Source organism: Camelus ferus, chromosome 15, assembly GCF_009834535.1.
Source record: "Camelus ferus isolate YT-003-E chromosome 15, BCGSAC_Cfer_1.0, whole genome shotgun sequence".
NCBI lineage: Eukaryota > Metazoa > Chordata > Mammalia > Artiodactyla > Camelidae > Camelus > Camelus ferus.
The window spans coordinates 16,110,415-16,128,930 of record NC_045710.1 but is presented as its reverse complement, the minus strand read 5'-3'; the positions used below and the strand labels follow the sequence as shown (position 1 = coordinate 16,128,930).

Sequence of the window (18,516 nt, the reverse complement as noted above, 5' to 3'; positions counted from 1 at the left end):
TGATTTCAGTTGGGACCTTTTGTGGCTCTGGGATAACCATGTGTCGGCAAACAGCTTTATCATGCACCCCCAGCTCCTTCCAGAATGTTTATTGAGGGAGCGGTGTGCCCTGGCATGACAGAAGCTGGCGCAGGGAGAGATGAGATCTGTGCTGGGCGCCAGGGCTGGGGAGCAGGGCTGGGGGGAGCAGTCCTGGGTCCCCCAGCCAGGAAGGTGTCTCCTTCCACTCCCTATTAGGGATGGGGAACATGGCCCTCCCGTTAAACACTTGACCAGGGGCTGCCAGCCCTGTGAACAAGCTTGTGCTTCTTCCATCTCCTCTGCACTGGGGAGGGGACCCTGCACTCTACCCTTCCACCAGCCTCTCTCTCTGCTGAACTCCTCAGACCTGGGGCCCGTGTCGACATGAACAGCTGTTTTCAGTGATAAGTGGCCACAGTGCTGTGTTCAGGCAAGCCCATGATCTCATTCAATCCTCCTATGTGCCCGATGATTGTGGTACTGTCATCTCATTTTCAAGATGAGGGAAGGAAGGCTCAGAGAGGTTAGAAGACTTGCCCCAGTCACACAGCTGTTCACTCTGCCTCAAAGTATCTTTGCTGGATCCTGTCTTTGCCACTTGTGGAGACAGGGGCAGCTGCTGTCCAAGCAGAAGGGGCATGAGGGCAGACAGAGCTCTACAGGGTGGAGGTCCAGGGGCAAGGGTGGGACAGGAGGAGACACAAAGCCACAGGAAGGGGCTACACACACCCCACTGCATGACACCCGGCCCTGAGAATCCTCATGGCCCCTCACCCTAGGCCTATGAAATCGCAAGTCAAAAGAGACAGGTCCCTCCACTTCTGGTCACCCTGGACTTTGCTTTTTGGTCCAGAAGCAAGAGGGAGCAGGTGCAGCCTGGCTTCTCGCTCCTTGGACATGCAGGGGAAAATATAATAGCTTTTCTACTGCTCACCATTAGGCCCAGTGTCTGGCTTTAAAGGGTCTCCAGCCATGCTCTTAGGCACCAAAAATCCTTTGTGGAAGAAGATAGGGGCTAGAAAGAGTGACATGAATATCTTGCACCCCTGTGGTGACACAGGTGGGCTCACGTGTTACCGGGGCAGTGACACTAGACTTTGAGGGCTCTCAAGACCTGATGCTGGCCACCACCGCTGCCCAGGAGTTCCAATCCAACAAGACCGATGGCTCAGGTGTTTTATAACGGGATTCAAGTGGAACTAAATCTTTTTTCCTCCCTTATCGCTTTGCACACATGAAATCTATTTTAATTAGTTTTCAATATATAATCGAGGAAAAAAAAAAAAGAAATCCTACAGATTGCTCCCACCCCCAAATTGTTCTTCGAGAAAGAAAGGTTTATCTTGTAAGTTTCCTAAGAAAAATCTATATGTGCTCAATGCATTTAAATAACACTCATTAAAGTGAGCTCCACGCAAGCCGGCTTCTCTAGTCACAGATGAGAGACAATCGCTTGACCTACTGCAAATCAAAAAGCATTTCCACACTACCTTTATTTTTCAATTGGTTAAGTTTTAAATTAAAGCCCCAATGGCCTTTTTGGGAAGGCAGACTAACGGAGCCCCAACTGAAATTTCAGCTCAGCCGATGGGAAGATAATTACAAGAAACAAAATGTGAAATTTAAAATCAGGGCACTAATGAAGTCTAAAAATACCAGTGGCCCATCCTTCTGGCTGGCAAGACCCGTTCTTCGTGGAGGGGATCTCTCCATAATTACTCAACCCCGCGAGAGTCCAGGTTGTCACGTCAAACAATGGTAGGAAACGTCGTGGGGCTTTAATGAGCTAGATCTCAAGGAGTTCTATGGTGGATCTTATTATAATGCCGGGCAAGCTTTCAAACAGAGAACAGGAGAAAAGGAAAGTTCTTTTTTTTTTTTTTTTTTTAAAGCAGAGTTCTGAGTAGTGTTGATGCCATCACGCAGGGCCTCCTGGTTCCCGCTCGGAGCCAGCTGCCTGTCATTTCAGAGTGTGAAATCAATTGGGCTTCGGAGATGTAAAATCCCTAGGGGCAAAATTAAAAGTGACCCACATCCAAGCCCACGTGGTCTTGTCAGGAATATGATTCTCACATAGCAAGTTTCAAAGATTTGGTTTCAAAATTCAGGTTTCTTATTTTAAAAAATATGCAGTTGTTTGACATTAGAGCTGACAGACAAATTATAGCTTTAGCAATAAAGGCTTTTAAGATTAGAAATGAAAGGAGAAATTACCTTAAAAAAAAAAAACCACCCAGGCTTGAGTTGGGAGGTGTGTGTATACTGCTTACTTCATTGTCTTTCTTCACCACAAATATAAGGGACTAAATCAGCTGATGAGAGCCGTAAATAGAGAAACGAGTTAAATGCAAGTTCTGGAGACACTCCGGCTCACTGGAAACCCATGGAAGTCAGCATGACGGGCCGGTCAGCAGCTGGAGCTGGGGGTCTCTAGCTGGCTCACCAGAAGGCGGGGCCGGGAACACTTTCTAGCCTGCACCATCCCTTGCCCTCACCTGGTGCTGAATGTACATCATAGGGACTGGAAGAGTGAACCCTACCTGGGACCCCCTCTTTTCTCCCCTCCTGTCTGTGGGCTCAGGCCCAAAGAGGATAGTTCTCACTGACTGGTCCCACACGGATGTTAGAGGCGTGGCCTGCAAGGGCCTGCTGGCCCAGCGCACACGGGGGCCCAGCAGGGACCTGTCTCTACCACCGATAGCTTCTTGATCTTATGGACTCAGATGCCTAACAATGATCAGATGCAATTGTGCCTGGCAGCTTCAGGGAGGTGGATCCCAGCTCTAAACCAGGGACCAGTCCCATCTGGGCCAGTTACCTGTCTGCACAGAACAACTCCTTTTCCTAGGTGCATGACTGAAACTGGCAAGTTGGCAAGACCTTTCAGTCAGCCCCAGGAGGCCCCCCGGGCGGGCCCGCAGGGTTGGGGGAGGGAAGCCCACCCAGTGTCTCAGGCTTTGGCACAGCCTTGGGAGCAGCCGGAACACCCAGTACCCAGTATGTCAGAGTTGGCAGCATGTAAACTGGGAGTAAGTTTTTTTTTTTCTTTTTTAAAGGGAGAGGGAGCTTAACCAAAACAATTCAAACAAACAAAAAAAAATGAATTTAGTCAAAAAATTTTTTTAAAGATCTTAAACAAAGCAAGAGTTTACCAAAATTTAGATGTAATTTTCTATAATTTTGTCATTTAAAACTAGTGCTGATTTCCAAAACAAAGGCAGTCAGGGCGCAATCAGATCCGGAATTAAACCCAACAGAGATCTAGACAAGGCTTTGTTGTTGGGACACTTGACAAGGCCTGAAAATTGCTCGAAGGGATAAAGATAGAAATTCATGAGAGCAGGCTGGATGCGAAAAGCTGGTTGGAGTCCTTGGTCTGCCCACTCCCGCCACACCAAGAGATGCCATCTCAAGGGGTTATAAGTAGGGAGGCTGAGAAGTCATGCCTGCGGTCCACACTGCCTAGACCACCTCCTCCCCTTTCAAAGGAGGCCTGGATACCCAGCAGGGCAGATCATCCATTATGTATCCTCTTGCCTGCACCAGGGTCCAGGTATGGCTGCCTCGCCTCTCCACTCGGTGGGAGCAGAGGCTGGCTGACTGGAGCTTGATGGTATATGCGAGTCTGGGGCAGATAAGCCCCACCAGCCTCAGGTCTGTGGGCCTCAGTCCTCCCACCATCCACTTCTGCATTCTGGCCGGACGAATCCTTCAGACAGTCATGGGGAGTGAGGCTGGTTTGCTGATGCCCTTTGCCCTAACCCTCGGGCTGGGGCTCAGCCTAGAACCCCTTCCTGGTGTACCCCAGGCTCTGTCCTCCAGGATCTGCCTTGGCGTTCCCCAGAATGAAAACTGCCCTGGGCTGGCAGGGTGGGGGCAGTTAAATGAAGGCCAAGGCTGGAAGAGCTCTTTCTTGAAGACTCACAGAACCACCTGTGGGTCCTTGAAACAAAACACTGAACTGGCTCAGGATGGTCCAGGAGTGTCTCCTGGGCCTTGCCTCATGCCCGGGAGCTGCTCTCATCCAATGGCTGGGGGATGGGTGCTTCTCTGGCCAGGGACTCAGACAGTTCTCTGTCCTCATGAGTGGAAAACGGAGAAGTCCCCACAGGGACTGTTCTTTGGAGCCCTAATAAGGGCAGAGGACTCCTGCTCATCCTGCACTTGGCTTGCCGTTGGGACAGAGGTGAGAATGGCCTGGGCTTGGGCTGAAGGCGGAAGGCCCCGGAACTTTGCAGGCTCTCCCCTCCCCTCCTCCTCCTGTGCACTCACACTCCCCCGCCTTCCTTGTCCTGCCCTCCACCTTCCCCTCTGCCTCCTCCGTCTGAGGCCAGGCTGTCTTGGGCAGGGGAGGCCCCCCTGCAGCCTGGATGAAACCAGTGAGGGGCCGCCGGAGAGCACGGTGCCAGGGCCCAGACCCCTGTCCGTGCTGTGTTAGTGACCACATAGAGAGGCACAGATATGGGCACACAGGAGCGTGTGGGCAGCCGGACTTACCTCTGGGGTGCCCGGGGTCGGTGAACTCATACTTCCCCACGCCAATGGTCCGTAGCATCTGCAGCCCGTGGGCCGAGTCTGATGTGGGGGGCCCATTGGTGGCAGGGGCACCGCTGGGGAGAGTGGCAGACGGCTGGGCCGGCGGTGGTGGAGGCAGCAGGGGCCCTGCCAGGTGGCCGTTGCCCACAGCGGTGGGTCCTGGGCGGGCCACCTGCCCCACACCGGGCAGTGTGGAAACAGCCAGGGGCTGTGGGCTGGCATACAGGGCCTGGGCAGGCATGTTGACCACCACGCTGCTCAGTGGCTGTGAGGGCGGCTGTGGGAGCGAGTAGTGGCCTGGCATCAGCGGGAGCTGGGGCCCCACGTGGGGAGGCAGTGAGGGGGTCACCCCAATGACCGGGGCCTGGACGTTCACAGCTGGGCTGAAGGTGGGAGGCTGGGCCACTCCATAGGAGTGTGCGATCAGGGCAGGCTGGCTCCCGGCGGCCACTGTGGTCACCCATGGCCCTGTGCCTGCAAGGGAGATGGAAGAGATGTCATCTACCCGTTACACATTCACTCAGCAAACACTGACCGCCCCTGACCCTGGGCTGGGTGCCAGGGTCACAGAGGTGGACGAGATACCTGTGTCCAGGGGCTCACAGATTAAGGATCTGTGATTACAGTGGCACAAAATAAGTCCTTTAGGAGTATATAAACATGGCCATGAGGGCTCAGAGGAGGAAACACAATCTGCCTGGGAGAGGTTGAGACAAAACAAAAGTTGCGAGAAAAAGGTGGAGATCTTCAAAGAGATCTGGATTCAAAATGACTCTTCCACTTACTAAGGGCCTTGGGCAAGTTGCCTATCTCCTCTGGGCCTCATTCTTCCCATCTGTTAAATAGAACTAGCAGCACCTACCTCATATGCCTCCTTGGAAGAATTGAATGAGGAAAATGTATTTGAAAAAAACTCCCCAAATTAGCAGAGTGTCTGACGTGTGTTAAATGTTCTATAAATGTTGGCGTTTTCCCTTCCTTTCTGGAGAATTATTGTCTGAGAAAGGCGGGGAGAAGGCTGGATTGTGAAGATAGCAGGTGTCTGGCTGGGCAAGGTGAGAGTGTCAGAGCCTGGAGCTGTGCAAAGGTCCTGTGGTGCAGGATGGGAAAGCCATGGGTAGGGGCAGTGGGAGAAAGCTAGCAGGGGCTGCTTTCCTGAGCCTTGCTTGGGGGCCAGGCTTTGTCTTAACCAACCTCTGTGTGGCCAGCCCTGGCGGAAACAAGGGAAGTCAATTTTGGGCCTGAAGGAAATTTTGGCTGAACAAGTGGGTCAGACATACCTCCTGGGATCCAATTCAAGATGCAAAGCCAGCTGTGCCTAAGTCAGGCAGAATAGGGCCCAGGCCCTCCTGAACTCAGCTGACACTGATGTGACCCAAGCAGGCCAGTGAGTGAAGCTGGAAGATACTGTGACATGGAGGGCCACCTCTGATTGAATAAGTCCAGGTCCAGTCTCTGTCACCTGAATGCCACCTTGGTTGTCATGGTGCCTCTGGAGTGGCATTGTAGATTGAGGGTGGAGACTGAAGGAGAGTGGGGACTGGGGGAGCCACTCAGGACCACCAGCCCGAGGCTGGAAGGTAGGGCTTGGAGCTCTCTCACAGAAAGATAATTTCGAGGCAGGGCAGGAGCCAAGATGGTGCCAACCACCAGTGGGTGCTGTCTCCAAGGAGTTGTCCAGAGGGGGAGCCACTTGGCACAGTGGTGGAAAGCCAGGCTTGGCACCGGACAGACAGCATTTTAGTCCTGTTTCTGCCCTTGCTAACTGACTGACCTCAGCAGAAGCCTTCCCCGAGGCAGTTTCCTCATCTGCAATGGGTCAGTAATACCAACTTGCTGTGAGCAACGAGGTGACACACAGAACAAGGCACATAATAAATATGTATAACAAATAGTTCTGATTTTGGTAATGAGAGAAGCTGGAGAAAACTAGGAGCAGACAAATGTGAGTGGAACAGTGCCAGCCAGCTCAGGGGGATCGTCTCTCAGCCTGAAGAATAGGAGGTGGCATCACTGTGAGCTAGCCTGGTGTCTTAAGGACAAGGCATATCATCTGAAGCTCAGTCCTCTCCAGGATTAGCCCGGGAGCCTGGAAAAACGCATCAAAGCTTGAGAGCACAGCTGGCGAGCTCCGTATGGTGAACATAGAGAGAGGTACTGCCGCAGGGGTGATTGATTCACGAGTCTGCGAATGGCCTAGAGGATGCTGGGAACATAAAGGGAGGTCTCTAATGATGTTGATGACAGTATGGAAGACTTATGGCCAAGTCTGCAGGGGACATAATATTGGGAGGGTTAGGCATAGGTCAGCAATAAAAGCAGGCATCTAAGAGATGCCAAGAGTCATACAAGGAGATATTGACAGGGTCTTGCCATTGGGTTCCCACACCCAGCTGCTTAAGCCAGACTGTGAGGAGATGGACAGGGGTCAGAGTAGCCACCATGACAATCTTGGGGTCTTACTGTTGAGACAGGATGTGATGTGGCTGCCAGCAGAGCAGAAGTGATGTAAGGCTACAATGATGAAGGTAGAGGGGCTGAATGGAGGAGGTGCTGCAGACCAATTGTGAGCTTTTTTGGGGGTTGGCACTGAGCGATGCAGAGAGAGGAAAAAACCCCCAGGAAGGTAAAGGGACTGGAAGCCATGGGCTCTAGGGCGTGGTGAAGGATGTGGGGTGTTCAGTCTGCAGAAGACTTGGAGAGGGGATAAGCCAGGGTCTTCAGATACCTGGAGGGCGTGGTGCGGGTGGCCAAGCCCACATGTTCTGTGTATCCCAGGGGGAGGTCTGGGACCAATGGGAGATAACAAGGAAGGCTTTTGTTATAGTTGGAGCTGTCCAAAGAAGGCCGGAGGTACTGTAGAAGGTGGTGAACTCCCAGATCTCAGGGAGGGAGAGGAGCCTCTCGGTTCTCACATAACCATTGGAAAGGCAAAACCTCACTGGAAGATGTGACTTTGGAATTTTGTGAATCAGAGTAATGAGGTTTAGGTATAACTATTCAACTAACTTGAAGCAGATTCAGTCACTCCTACAATGTCACTCTCCCTCCCTTGCCCTTCCCAATACTTTCTTGAGTAATGGGTAGAGACACAGCTACTGCCCAGGGAATTTCACGCAGTTCCCGCCTCCAGCCCCGCCCTGTCCCCAGTGCAGCTTGAGGTCCTGGCTGCTGCAGGCTGTGGGTCAGGACCACAGGAGGAGCTGGGGATACTCAGGAGGCCTCTAACACCCCTCGCAGCCCCAGGCGCAGGTGTCTTTGTCCGCCCAGAAGTACACACCTGGATTGTCGCTCTCCCTCATCTGTTTGGAAGGTGGCTCATCAGTGTCCCAAGGCGTGGACTGATTGATGGGCGTCTGCCCCCACCGGATGCTGGTCGTGAGTCCCTGGGACTGATTGTCTGCTTTGGAGATGCCGGGGGCCTGGGGAGAAGCAGAGAAGGAGGGTGAGCACTGCCTGGCAAAGGTCCTGCCCCGGGGCCCACCCTCCAGCAGTACTCCTGTTGCTTGAGCCATGGGGCCAGAGGCAGAGACCTGGCCCCGCACCCTGTTCCACGCAGGAATTGCAGGGCATTCTGGTGCCCTGTAGTAGCAGTTGCCACTGCTAAGCTCCTGCCTCCAGGAATATCTAACCCACCCGGTGCCTCCCCCGCCACCTACTCCTCCATCAGAAAGGAGGGAGGGCTCTGTGCTGTGAGAAGTGATGTTCCCCCAGTTCTTGAGTTATTAATAAAACACAACAACATCCATGGGCATGTGTTGAGCACTGACTGTGTACTCAGCCCAGGCCCAGTGCCCCAGGTGCCCAGCCCTTTTACATGTGAGAGGACAGCTCTCCAAAGCGTTACCATCAGGCCCATCCTGCCCCCACACTGGCTTCTGAGGCCCCAAATGTCCCACTCCACAGAGGACACGTGGGAGGGTGGGGACTGGGGCTCCTAGGAGGATAGCTCAGTCCTGCCACCAGAGCGGAAGGCAGGGAGCATCATAACTGGGACCCTCAGCTCCTCCTTGCAGAAGCAGGCAGGTTCCCTGCTCCCAGATCTCACTCACTAATTTAGATACTTAGATTAATGTGAAAATAAACCTCAGGGCAAAAACAAACATTAGGACGGCATTGGTCTCCCTGAACTACCACCTTATGGTGAAATACTATATAGTCATTAAAAATCACGGTTACTAAGAGTTCTTAATGAGTTGGCAAAATGCTTACACCATAGTGTTAAGTGAGAAAGGCAGGACATAAAGGACACAAATACAACCTCACCACGTAAAATTCTATGTGCAGGAGGGGAAAAAAACCCCAAATGTTAGCAGGACTATTTATTCTTGGGTGAGAGGATTCAAGGAAACTTTCATTCTCTTGTCTACACTTCTCTGTATTTGCCAAATTTTCTCCTGTGGCCATTGCCATTATAATATTATAATATTTATAATAAATAAAGAAAAAAATAGTTGGAGAGCCCAGGATTGGGATAACTGGGATGTGAGGGGGCACAAGTCTCAACAGAGGTGGTTCCAAGAAGAGTGACCACAATGCCCAGGAGTGCAGCCAGAGCCCAACCAGGTTTGAGGTAAAAGGTGAGGTGGGGTCAGATGCCCACTGGGGACAGCCACAGAAGGCCAAAGGAACCTCAAGGGACATCTGCAGGCTGCTCTCAGATGAGGACACGGTGCTCTGGACTTCTGCTGGAAGCCAACTAAGTGACCCAGCTGGTGGGGGGCAGCGGCCCCTACTGGGCATTTCTGAGCAGCGGGACTCTCCTCACCAGGCTGACTGGGGAGTACCCGCAGGTGGGAGGGAGGAAGGCCTTACTAGGGCTTTGATACATAATGCAGATGACAAACAGCGCCTGCATCAGGGCCTGCTGGGAGGAGCGGGAGCCACATCCTATTAGGACCCGTAGGCTGCACTGAGCTAATTGCATTAGGCTGCACTTTATCTTTGGCCTGCATTTCAGAAGCTTTGCTTCTGTGAACAGCACAGGAAACAAAAGAAGAGACTGAATCTCCTGAGGACAGAACAATTCAGTGGACAAGCTTCCTTATCAGAGGCCTCTGCTCTGTTTCTGTCTGTGGGACAGATGGGCGCTTCGGGTGGGCAAGAGGGCTGGGGATTTTGCCACACTTCTAGTAGTCTTACAGAACTTAGGGAACAATAACGTGGCTTTTACAGCGTTCTCTAAATAGACAGCTTTCCAGTGTGCCCCGTCTGCAGCCCTTTCTGTATTCCCAGGTTCTTGGGGTGCTGGTGGGCTCAGAGGTGCAGATGTTGCTTCCTCCATCATAAGAAGCATCTTGGGGGAAGGAGCCTGTGTGATGTCCCATTCAGGGCCCTGTTCTGGGGTGAAATTTGAATGTGGAGACCCCAGCCTCCTCACCAGCACCCCTGGCAGTACAGAACTACCTCCTGCCAGTAGGGGGCGCTGCTGCCCCTCTCTGCTGCCTGGAATTCCTGGCGGCCTCCCAGGCCAGAGGCAGGTTAAGTTTTCCAGGTCCTCCTGCAGCTGCCCTTCCCCACTGCTGAATCAGCTTTCATGATCCCCCCCACCCCCCAGCCTGGCAACTTGACAGGGTAGGGAAAGGCTCTGTGAACTTGGAGGCCCTGGGCCTGGCCTTTACAGCAGCCACTGCCACGAGAAGGGGTGGTTGGGGTCTCCTCCTTGAGAGTGGGTAGCCAGCCTCTAACACTTTAGGAAGTCCAGTTTTTGCCCTAAAATTAGGGGAGTTTCTGAACTTAAAAAACTGCCCATTTTCCCTCAGGCCCCTGATTGCAAAACGCTCCTGCTGGCTTGCTTTCTTGCACCTTTGCTGGTTCGTCGGTTGATTCTTCACTAAATAAGCCTGGGCCCCTGCTCTGTGCCTGGCCCTGCCCACGGCACGGGGGACGCGCGGTCACTGAGACTCAGCCCTGCTCTCAAGGGGCTGCTCTGGGCCAAGCCGACTGTGACCCGAGCCCCAGAAGGAAGCTGGGCGCTGGGGGCCGAGTTGTGGCTACAACAGGCATGCTGCCTGCCTGCGTCTTTCATGACTGTTACAAGTGAGCTCTTATGTACGAGACAGTGGTGCTGCTATGAGAAGGAAAACAGCCTATCTTTTTTGCTTCAGGAAAGATAAATAAGGACTCACTTATTCTATTTGGCACTAGCAACCTCTAAAGCTATGAGCAACTTACAAGTCAGGATTTTTATTTATTTTATTGAAATAAAGAAATGAACATTCCTTCCTTCACTCCCTCCAGAGAAAACACGGACGCGGGCTGGGCGCCCTGCCCTGGCGCCCGGCTGGCCAGGTGATGAGGAATGTTGCAGCAGGTGATGTGAGGCAGCTCGGCCCGACCGGAGCCCCGTCCTCCTGCAAAGTGCCCTAGGCCCAAAGAAAACACGAGGTGACCAAGTGCGGGTCTGCAGCTCCGGCTCTGAACTCTGCTCCTACTAAGCCTTCCCCCTTGGTTCAGAGTCCCCAAGGTCAACAACTTCACCCCCAGCCCAAATGCCAGGACTCCCCCAGTTTCACTTCTCGCTAGGGGGCTGCCAACCCCTGAGAATGTACAGGCAACAACTAGGAGAAGAGCTCCGGCTGGGCGAGGAGGGGAGGGCTGAAGAAGCCTCCTCTCAACCCTTCCCACTGCCGTTGCCAGGACATCAGTGAAGCCATGAAGACACCTGGCCTCTCCCCTGAGTTCCTGGCCTTGCTCTGCTCCCGTGACACGGTGGCAACAGCACAGACCGGCAGCCGAGGAGAGCCCTCCTCCTGTCCCGGTTCCTCCAAGTAGCCCTACATGCCCATCATCTGGCCCGAGCAGTCTTCTCTCTGCTTCCCTTTAATGAGATGCTAATGGGATGCATCATTAACGCAGTAGCTTTTAAACCCCGAGCTCTTGTAAATTTTCAAAGGTCACATTTTTACGGTGGCTGACAGCATCCCGCTTCTTTCAGTGACTGAAGAACACTAAGGACCCCAATCCTTTACGGATGACGCTCTGTGAAGGGTGCCATGGGCTGAAGCGCCTGTAGGTCAGAGGGGCCAGGAACCTCCACCAGCGACAAGCCTCCCGGGGCCCCTGGGTTGTGCTCTATCAGCTTGGGGTGAATCAGTTACTCGTCGCCCACAGAGCGGCACCGGGGCCCTGCTCCATTTAGGGGACAGCACGTGGGGCTGCAGGCGGGGCACTGTGTGAGGATGCCTGGCAGCAGGGACAAGGGGGCTGACACCCCCGGGGGGGCAGAGGTGCTTTTCCTCCCACAGAGCACCATTTGCTCACCAGGCTGTGCACCCACGAAGCTTTGACAGCCAGGAGGGAGCTTTGGCCAATTTGTCCACCCAGAGGGAGCCCTTTTTTCTTTGTGTACAGGTGCCATATAGACCAGCAGCATGCCAGGTGGTCAGAGAGGTTTGAAAGATGACCGGAAGGGATACCCTGGGACCCTCCCATGCCTTGACTGTTCTCACTCCATGCCCTGAGCATGTGATAATCACAGCCTCAGAACGCTGCCTTCCAGGGCTGGTACTGACCTGCCAGGGCCGATACGGGGGTGAGCTCCAGGATGGCAGGGACCTGCATGGTGCCTGGCCCAGCTGGGGCCAGCCGGGTGTAGGTGCCCGGGGAATGAATGAATGAAGGCACGGTCTCTGCACTACTGTGTTGACCAACAGTGGGAGTGTTCATCACTGTTGGTTCATGAGTGCACAGTGTGCACTTCAGAAGAGTAACCGAACAGAGATGTGAAGTGGCTTAGTGCGCTTGGGAAACCTGATGCAGTGAGTTCCCCTCACTGGGAAGATGACCTTTCCAGACCGTGAGGGCCTCATGTGCTGGGACCCCTAACACCATTGCCCTGGATGCTGTCGGAGGCTGCTTGGAGGTCTAGTGGCCCAGTCCACGGACCCCCTCTCGCCCCTCCTGGGCATGGTAGATGTGGCGTGCTGAGGTTGACTCCTACCTGCGTGGGGCTGGGAGATCGCCTGGAAACCAGAACTCAGCTTCTTCCGCTATTTACCCAAGAACGTCAGAAGGGGGTGAATAAACGGAGCCTGGAAGTCAGGGAGAGCTGATGTTGGACCACAGAAGCTAGGTAGGACTCAATAAGGCAGGTGATTCTGGCCAAAGTTGCCATCAAAGAACCCCACAGCAGCTGGTGTGATTCCAGCCTCGATACATTTGGCAGAGCCAGACTCCGGAGTCCACTTCCGGGGTTCACGTGGGCCTCCTCTAGGGGGAAGGACAGTGCCAGCACTCATGTCCCTCTCTTGCCAAGGAACCTGCCTCCACAGACTGGAGCCTGCAAGTCTGAACACTCTTGTCACTGGTGTGGATGTGACAACACTGGTAGGGACTGCCATCTGCTGAGTGTCCTTGAATACAGCAGTGAGCCCCCTCCCCACAGGGAAGCCTGGAGTCCCCCAGCCCTCATCTTGCTTTAACTGATCAGACAATACTTCCTCTGGGCCAGAATCACCACAGGACACCAAGGCACACCCAGCTGAGGGGAAGGGGGTTGAGGGGGGTGAGAAATGGCCTTGATGGACACAAGCCACAGGGAGGACAGCAGGGGGCAACCCAGGGCTGACTGCACTCCAAGCTTCATCTGCAGCCTGGTTTTTATCTCATGATTCCCAGGAATTCCCACCCAACTTGGGAAAGACCAGCTTTGGTGAGACACGCCCACAGCCCCTGGCTTTGTATTCCAAGGGCCCCTTCTGACGAGGGACTGCTGATGTAGCCTGAGCCCTGCAGTGGACCTTTGACAAATTTTTCCCTCACTGCCTGGCCCCTTTTGAACACCGCTGTCTCGCCCCTATCTTGAGGCGGAAGCCAGGACGTGCCCTGCCAGCTTCCCTTGCAGCTAGAGCACAGGCCTATGCCGGCTGCTTAGACACACTGGAGTGAGATTTCAGTCTGGGAGCCGGGTGATGCGAGGAAACCAGCACAGCTCCAAGTCCACATTCTGCAGAGGTGAGTGGCCGAGCCACGCTGATTTGGGAGCACAAGGATGGTGGTGGCTCTGGTGTCCTGGGCCCAGCATTGGCAGTGAATGCTCTTATTTCCTTTTTCCCCTCACTCTGGAGGGATCTCAGGTCTCCTCTGAGAACAGCAAGAGCAGGTTCCCATGGGGCTCCTAGCAGACGTGGGTGCTCAGGCTTCTCCGACCACGACCATGAGGCCCTGAGCTGTCCTGGGAATCACCTGCTAGCAGCTGCCCATTCCAGGACTGAACATAGCTGGACAATCTGCTCCCTGCAATGAGTGGACATCTCACCTCCTTTTCAGCATCCCTCCCCCTACAAGGCACTTAGGGGCATCATGGTGCCCAAGTCCACCTATGGGGACTGACAGAGGCCAGCTTTTGGTAAACTAATTCACACTGGTGTATCGGGGACCGAGTGTGGGACCCTCTCAGGGTCCCTCACACTACAAAGGTGAAAGCCAGAAAGCAATTCTTACTTAAAGGAACAGTGTTCTAATGGTGGAAATCTAGGCTGCAGAGGAGGATATTTTGGTGCCTGGGTTTTTTACGTCAGCTCAGGGGTTTATACCTAGACGGCTGGCTTTCTAGGGCTTGCAGTTTATCCATGAGAGCAAGGATTCCAAGATCACACAGGTAGAGCATCGACCACCTCCATGGCAGGGGTCCTCTGATTCATGTGAGTGCATGTTAGAAGATGCTAGGGGCGCTGTTAAGAAGGCGGGCTTCTGAAAACATGGAAGCAGCCTAAATGTCCATCAACAGGTGACTGGATAAAGAAGATGTGGTATATTTATACGATGGAATACTACTCAGCCGTAAAAACTGACAACATAATGCCATTTGCAGCAACATGGATGCTCCTGGAGAATGTCATTCTAAGTGAAGCCAGAAAGAGAAAGAAAAATACTGTATGAGATCGCTCATATGTGGAATCTAAAAAACAAAAACAAAAATAAACAAACAAAAACAAAGCGTAAATACAGGACAGAAATAGACTCATAGACATAGAATACAGACTTGTGGTTGCCAGAGGGGTGGAGGGTGGGAAGGGATAGACTGGGATTTCAAAATTGTAGAATAGATAAACAAGATTGTACTGTATAGCACGGGGAAATATACACAAAATCTTATGGTAGCTCACAGAGAAAAAAATGTGACAATGAGTGTGTATATGTCCATGTATGACTGAAAAATTGTGCTGAACACTGGAATTTGACACAACATTGTAAAATGATTATAAATCAATAAATAATGTTAAAAAAAACCCCAAAAACATGGGCTTCTGGATCCCATTTTCAGAGCTTTTGATTCAGTAGATCTGGAGTAGGGGACCCAAATGTGACTCTTTAACAAGCCTACCAACTGACGCAGTTCATAGACCTCACTGTGTGGGGAAATGACGTTCAAGTTTGCAGGTCTCTGTGCCCCAATGTGGGGAACCTAGGGGCTGATGCTGCTGGGCAGGTCCTGATTGGGACGGATTTTTGGGGTCTTGTTCATGTGGCTCATGGGAGCCAGATGGGTGATGCTGTCTTCAGGGACTTCTGTTCCCAGTCTAGGTTTCAAGGGGCCTGAAAAACGAGTTGACAGACACCAGACCTATAAATCTGTGGCCTCTGGGAAGACCAAATGGCATTTATGGGCCTCGCAGTTCTCATTTCATGATTGCTACTGAACTACAGACAAGAAAATAATCGCAGTTAAATCCCCACTGGGGGCCAGGGGAGGCTCTCCAGAGCCCCTCCTGCCCTCATTAACCAGGCTGCCCCCTGCTGAACCCAGGCTGCGCCCTTGGCACCCCTTCTGAGCAGCGCCACAATGCGCTCTGGAGCCCGGTGAAATTTCTAATAATACTAACCAATGATGTGTTAAATTGAGACACTTCTGGCTTGCATGCCGGAAACTGCACGATGGTTTAAAGGACCAGTGCTTACCTTTCTCTATCAATTTGCTGCTAAATTACTGCTTTCGGAGCAACTTACAGAAAAGTAATTCTTTATTTAAATTTTAATTTCAAACTTGTCATTTTAAATATATATTCAGATTCCAATCATATTACGGAATATGATGATGGCTCTGGAGGGCAAGCGTCCTGCCAGGAGCCTGGGTGGGGGCAGAGGATGTGATGGGGGTGGGTAAGGGAGCGGAGTAAGATGGGCTTGACCCTGGGGGACAGCTTGTCGAGGGCAGCCAAGTGCTGGGGTGGGAGATAGAACTGAAGAGACCAGTGGTCAGCCCCTAACCTGGCCCTGCAACTCCAGGCTTCGTGCCCAGCCTGAGGGTCATCTGCGAACATTTTAATTTGAAACCATCAACCACCTCTGGTGCTTTCTCTCTCTTACTAGATCATCATAAGGACCCAACAAACCCCAGCCATAAACGGATGCCAGGCACAGGTGAGAGGGGGCTGCCTGGCCTGCTGGCATCCTAATGGCTTACGTGTATTGAGCGCCTCCTACAGGCCAGACATGATGTGATTTCCTTTACTGAGGAAATCTGCTCTCACCTTCATTTTACAGATGAGAGTAAGGCCCAGAGAAGTTTGATGATGGCTACAGCATGACAGACTTGGGGCTCTAACCCAGGTCTGTTCCATTCTAAGACCCTCAGAAGTGCTCTGTGATGGCTGGAGTGTTCCCAGGCCACCCCTGCTGTGGTGGACAGCCCCATATCAAGGCCGTGTCCACTTTACCCTGTTGGGGTTACCACTGGATCCCTACCCTGGTGACCACAGGAGTACCAGTTATGGCCTCTCCTTCCCCCGCAGTGTCCAGCCCAAGTGGGCCTTCTGCTCTGACTCTGACTGCACGCTGGGGCCAGGGAGCCAACTCCAGTGTGCTTCCATCATCTGTCCCACCCACTCAGACCCCCGAGACCATAAGCCACCACGGACGTGTTCCGCCAACCCCTGCCAGTGAAGTCTTGGCCCTCTCCAATGGGGCCAATTCTTCAGTCTCAGACCAGGGCGGCCCAGACTGGCACCCTCTCCAAAGCTGGTGATGCACTTCCACCCCTCACGTCCCCTCTCCCTTCAGCACCCTACTCCCTCTCCCTCTCCACCAGCCCCTTCCCCTTGGCTTTCCAACCTGGGGACCAAAAAATCCTTGTTTGACCACTTCACTTGCCATTCCAGCATCCATCTGCCTTCCTATTCCCCCCCATTCTGTGGTCATCCACATGGAATTCAGGACACCTGGTACCCACCCCTGTTACCCTCAGCTTTCACTCCTTAACTCTTCCCACCCCTGCACTTCAGTGAAACCATCCCCTTTAAATGGACAGTCAGCTCCCAACACCAAAGCCAGCAGCTCCCTTTTCTCTGATCCCTAACATTGTCTTCCTCTCCTTGAAACTCTTCCCTTCAGTCTCTGTACTGTGCCTTGCCTGGTTGCCGCGCTGTTCACTGGCGTCTTCTCTTGCCGGTTCTCCAGCGTGGATCTGTTCCAGGGCTCACGCCAGTGTTGCTCTGGCCCCTTCTCTCAAGTCCGTTTGGGCCCTATCTTCTTTCATAATGATTTTTCTGATTTGAAACCTCTGTGTGGTAGCCATTGTCTTTGACAGAACCCAGCTTCCTATAGTATTCTGGAAGCATATTTGCTTTTCCCTTTTCCAACATCAAAGTCTATACCTTGGAAACATTTTTGCTGAAACTTCAGCTCAGATGGCCTCCCCTGCAAACATAAAGCAACCGTGGCTGGGGCCGGTTTGTGCACTGTGCTCTCTCGTGTGCCCTGTCCAGGCCCCCAGCCCCTTCCTCCAGGCCCCCTCCCAACGGATGGGCCTTGTGGACAAAGGAAATGATAAATCTGGCGGAACCTTACAACTCAAAGCTTTCAACGTTTCTCTAACAACTTTCAACTGAAAACTTCTTAGTCCCATTTCCAAGTAACTTTTCATCCATTACAAAAACCCACAAAATTTTCAAAGGGGCTTTGAAATAAGATCACCTAGAAAAAAAAGCCCATCACAAACGAAAGTCTTTGAAAAGAAAGTGGCCTTTCCTGTGCTTCAGCTCCCCTCTGATATCAGTTTCCCTTTCATTCTGCTGAAAGGTGCAGGGCAGGCCTGGCCCTCAGCAGACGCCTGTGATGTGAGGGAGCCAGTGGCCCAGACGGACAGACGGGGCTGCGGAGGAGAGCGAGGGACACCTGCTCGCGGCGCTGGGACGGCCTTTCATCGCCCCCTTCAATCGGCCCTCACGGCTCCCCCGACAGCCATGTGCCTTGTAACCTGCCCGGCCTGTTCCTGCTCACCTCCACACTGGTGACAACGCAGCTCCCTCCAGAGCGAGGCGACCCAGCTTCATTCTTGTCGCCAGAGTGGGCGGGAAGGTAGGCGAGGCAGGGGCAGCCCTGCTCTGATCTTTGATGGACGTTTCCCAAATGCTGGCCCTGCAGGTGGTGACTCTGGGACCACCCCTTGACCTCCCAGCCTCAGAGCCTGTGACCTGCCCATCCTCCCCGGGGACAGCTCCAGACTCGCAGACACACATCAGACCACAGCCACATCCAGGAGCTTTCGTTATCTTCAGATTTGAAATCCTCAGTGAATCTGGTGAGGAAAAGTCCACTGTACAGGGCAGCTGAGCTAAGAGAGGGTGCGGGCAAACGCGGGTCTGTTACTGAACTATGTGCTCATCTGGCCCGGCCCTCCGAGGCCGACCCTCTGAACGCCAAACAGAAATTTGGAGCCAGGCCTTCCTGGAGTGGGCTCTTAACCACCCCAGGCAGGGGAAGCAGCAGGCTCTTAAGGACAGCTTGTCTGGGGACTGGCCTGGCCCCTCTGCCCCCAAGGCTCTCCCAGCCCCTCTGAAGAGGGCATTCTAGAATTAAATATGATTTCCTTGCATATAGGACCCGCCGAGCCAGAAGGAACCCCAAGAATGAGTACTGGCCCCGCTGTCTGCAGCTCCCCTGGGGTCCCTCCTTCAACAAACACCTGACACTCCTATTCAAACTCATGGTCCACCTTTTGAGCTGTGGGCCTGGATG

General features: G+C 53.1%; 1 protein-coding gene across 3 annotated transcripts in view; it reads right to left on the bottom strand.

The window, feature by feature from the left end:
• The window catches only part of KLHL29 (kelch like family member 29), a 295,554-nt gene that overhangs the window by 54,334 nt on the left and 222,704 nt on the right, over positions 1-18,516 (bottom strand). For all 3 annotated transcript variants that reach the window (XM_032497107.1, XM_032497108.1, XM_006192714.3), the window contains 2 exons: positions 7,838-7,979; positions 4,519-5,031 (listed from right to left, as the gene is read on the bottom strand). In XM_032497107.1, coding sequence (XP_032352998.1) covers positions 4,519-5,031; positions 7,838-7,979 — 655 coding nt within the window. The remainder of the gene's footprint in view (positions 1-4,518; positions 5,032-7,837; positions 7,980-18,516) is intronic.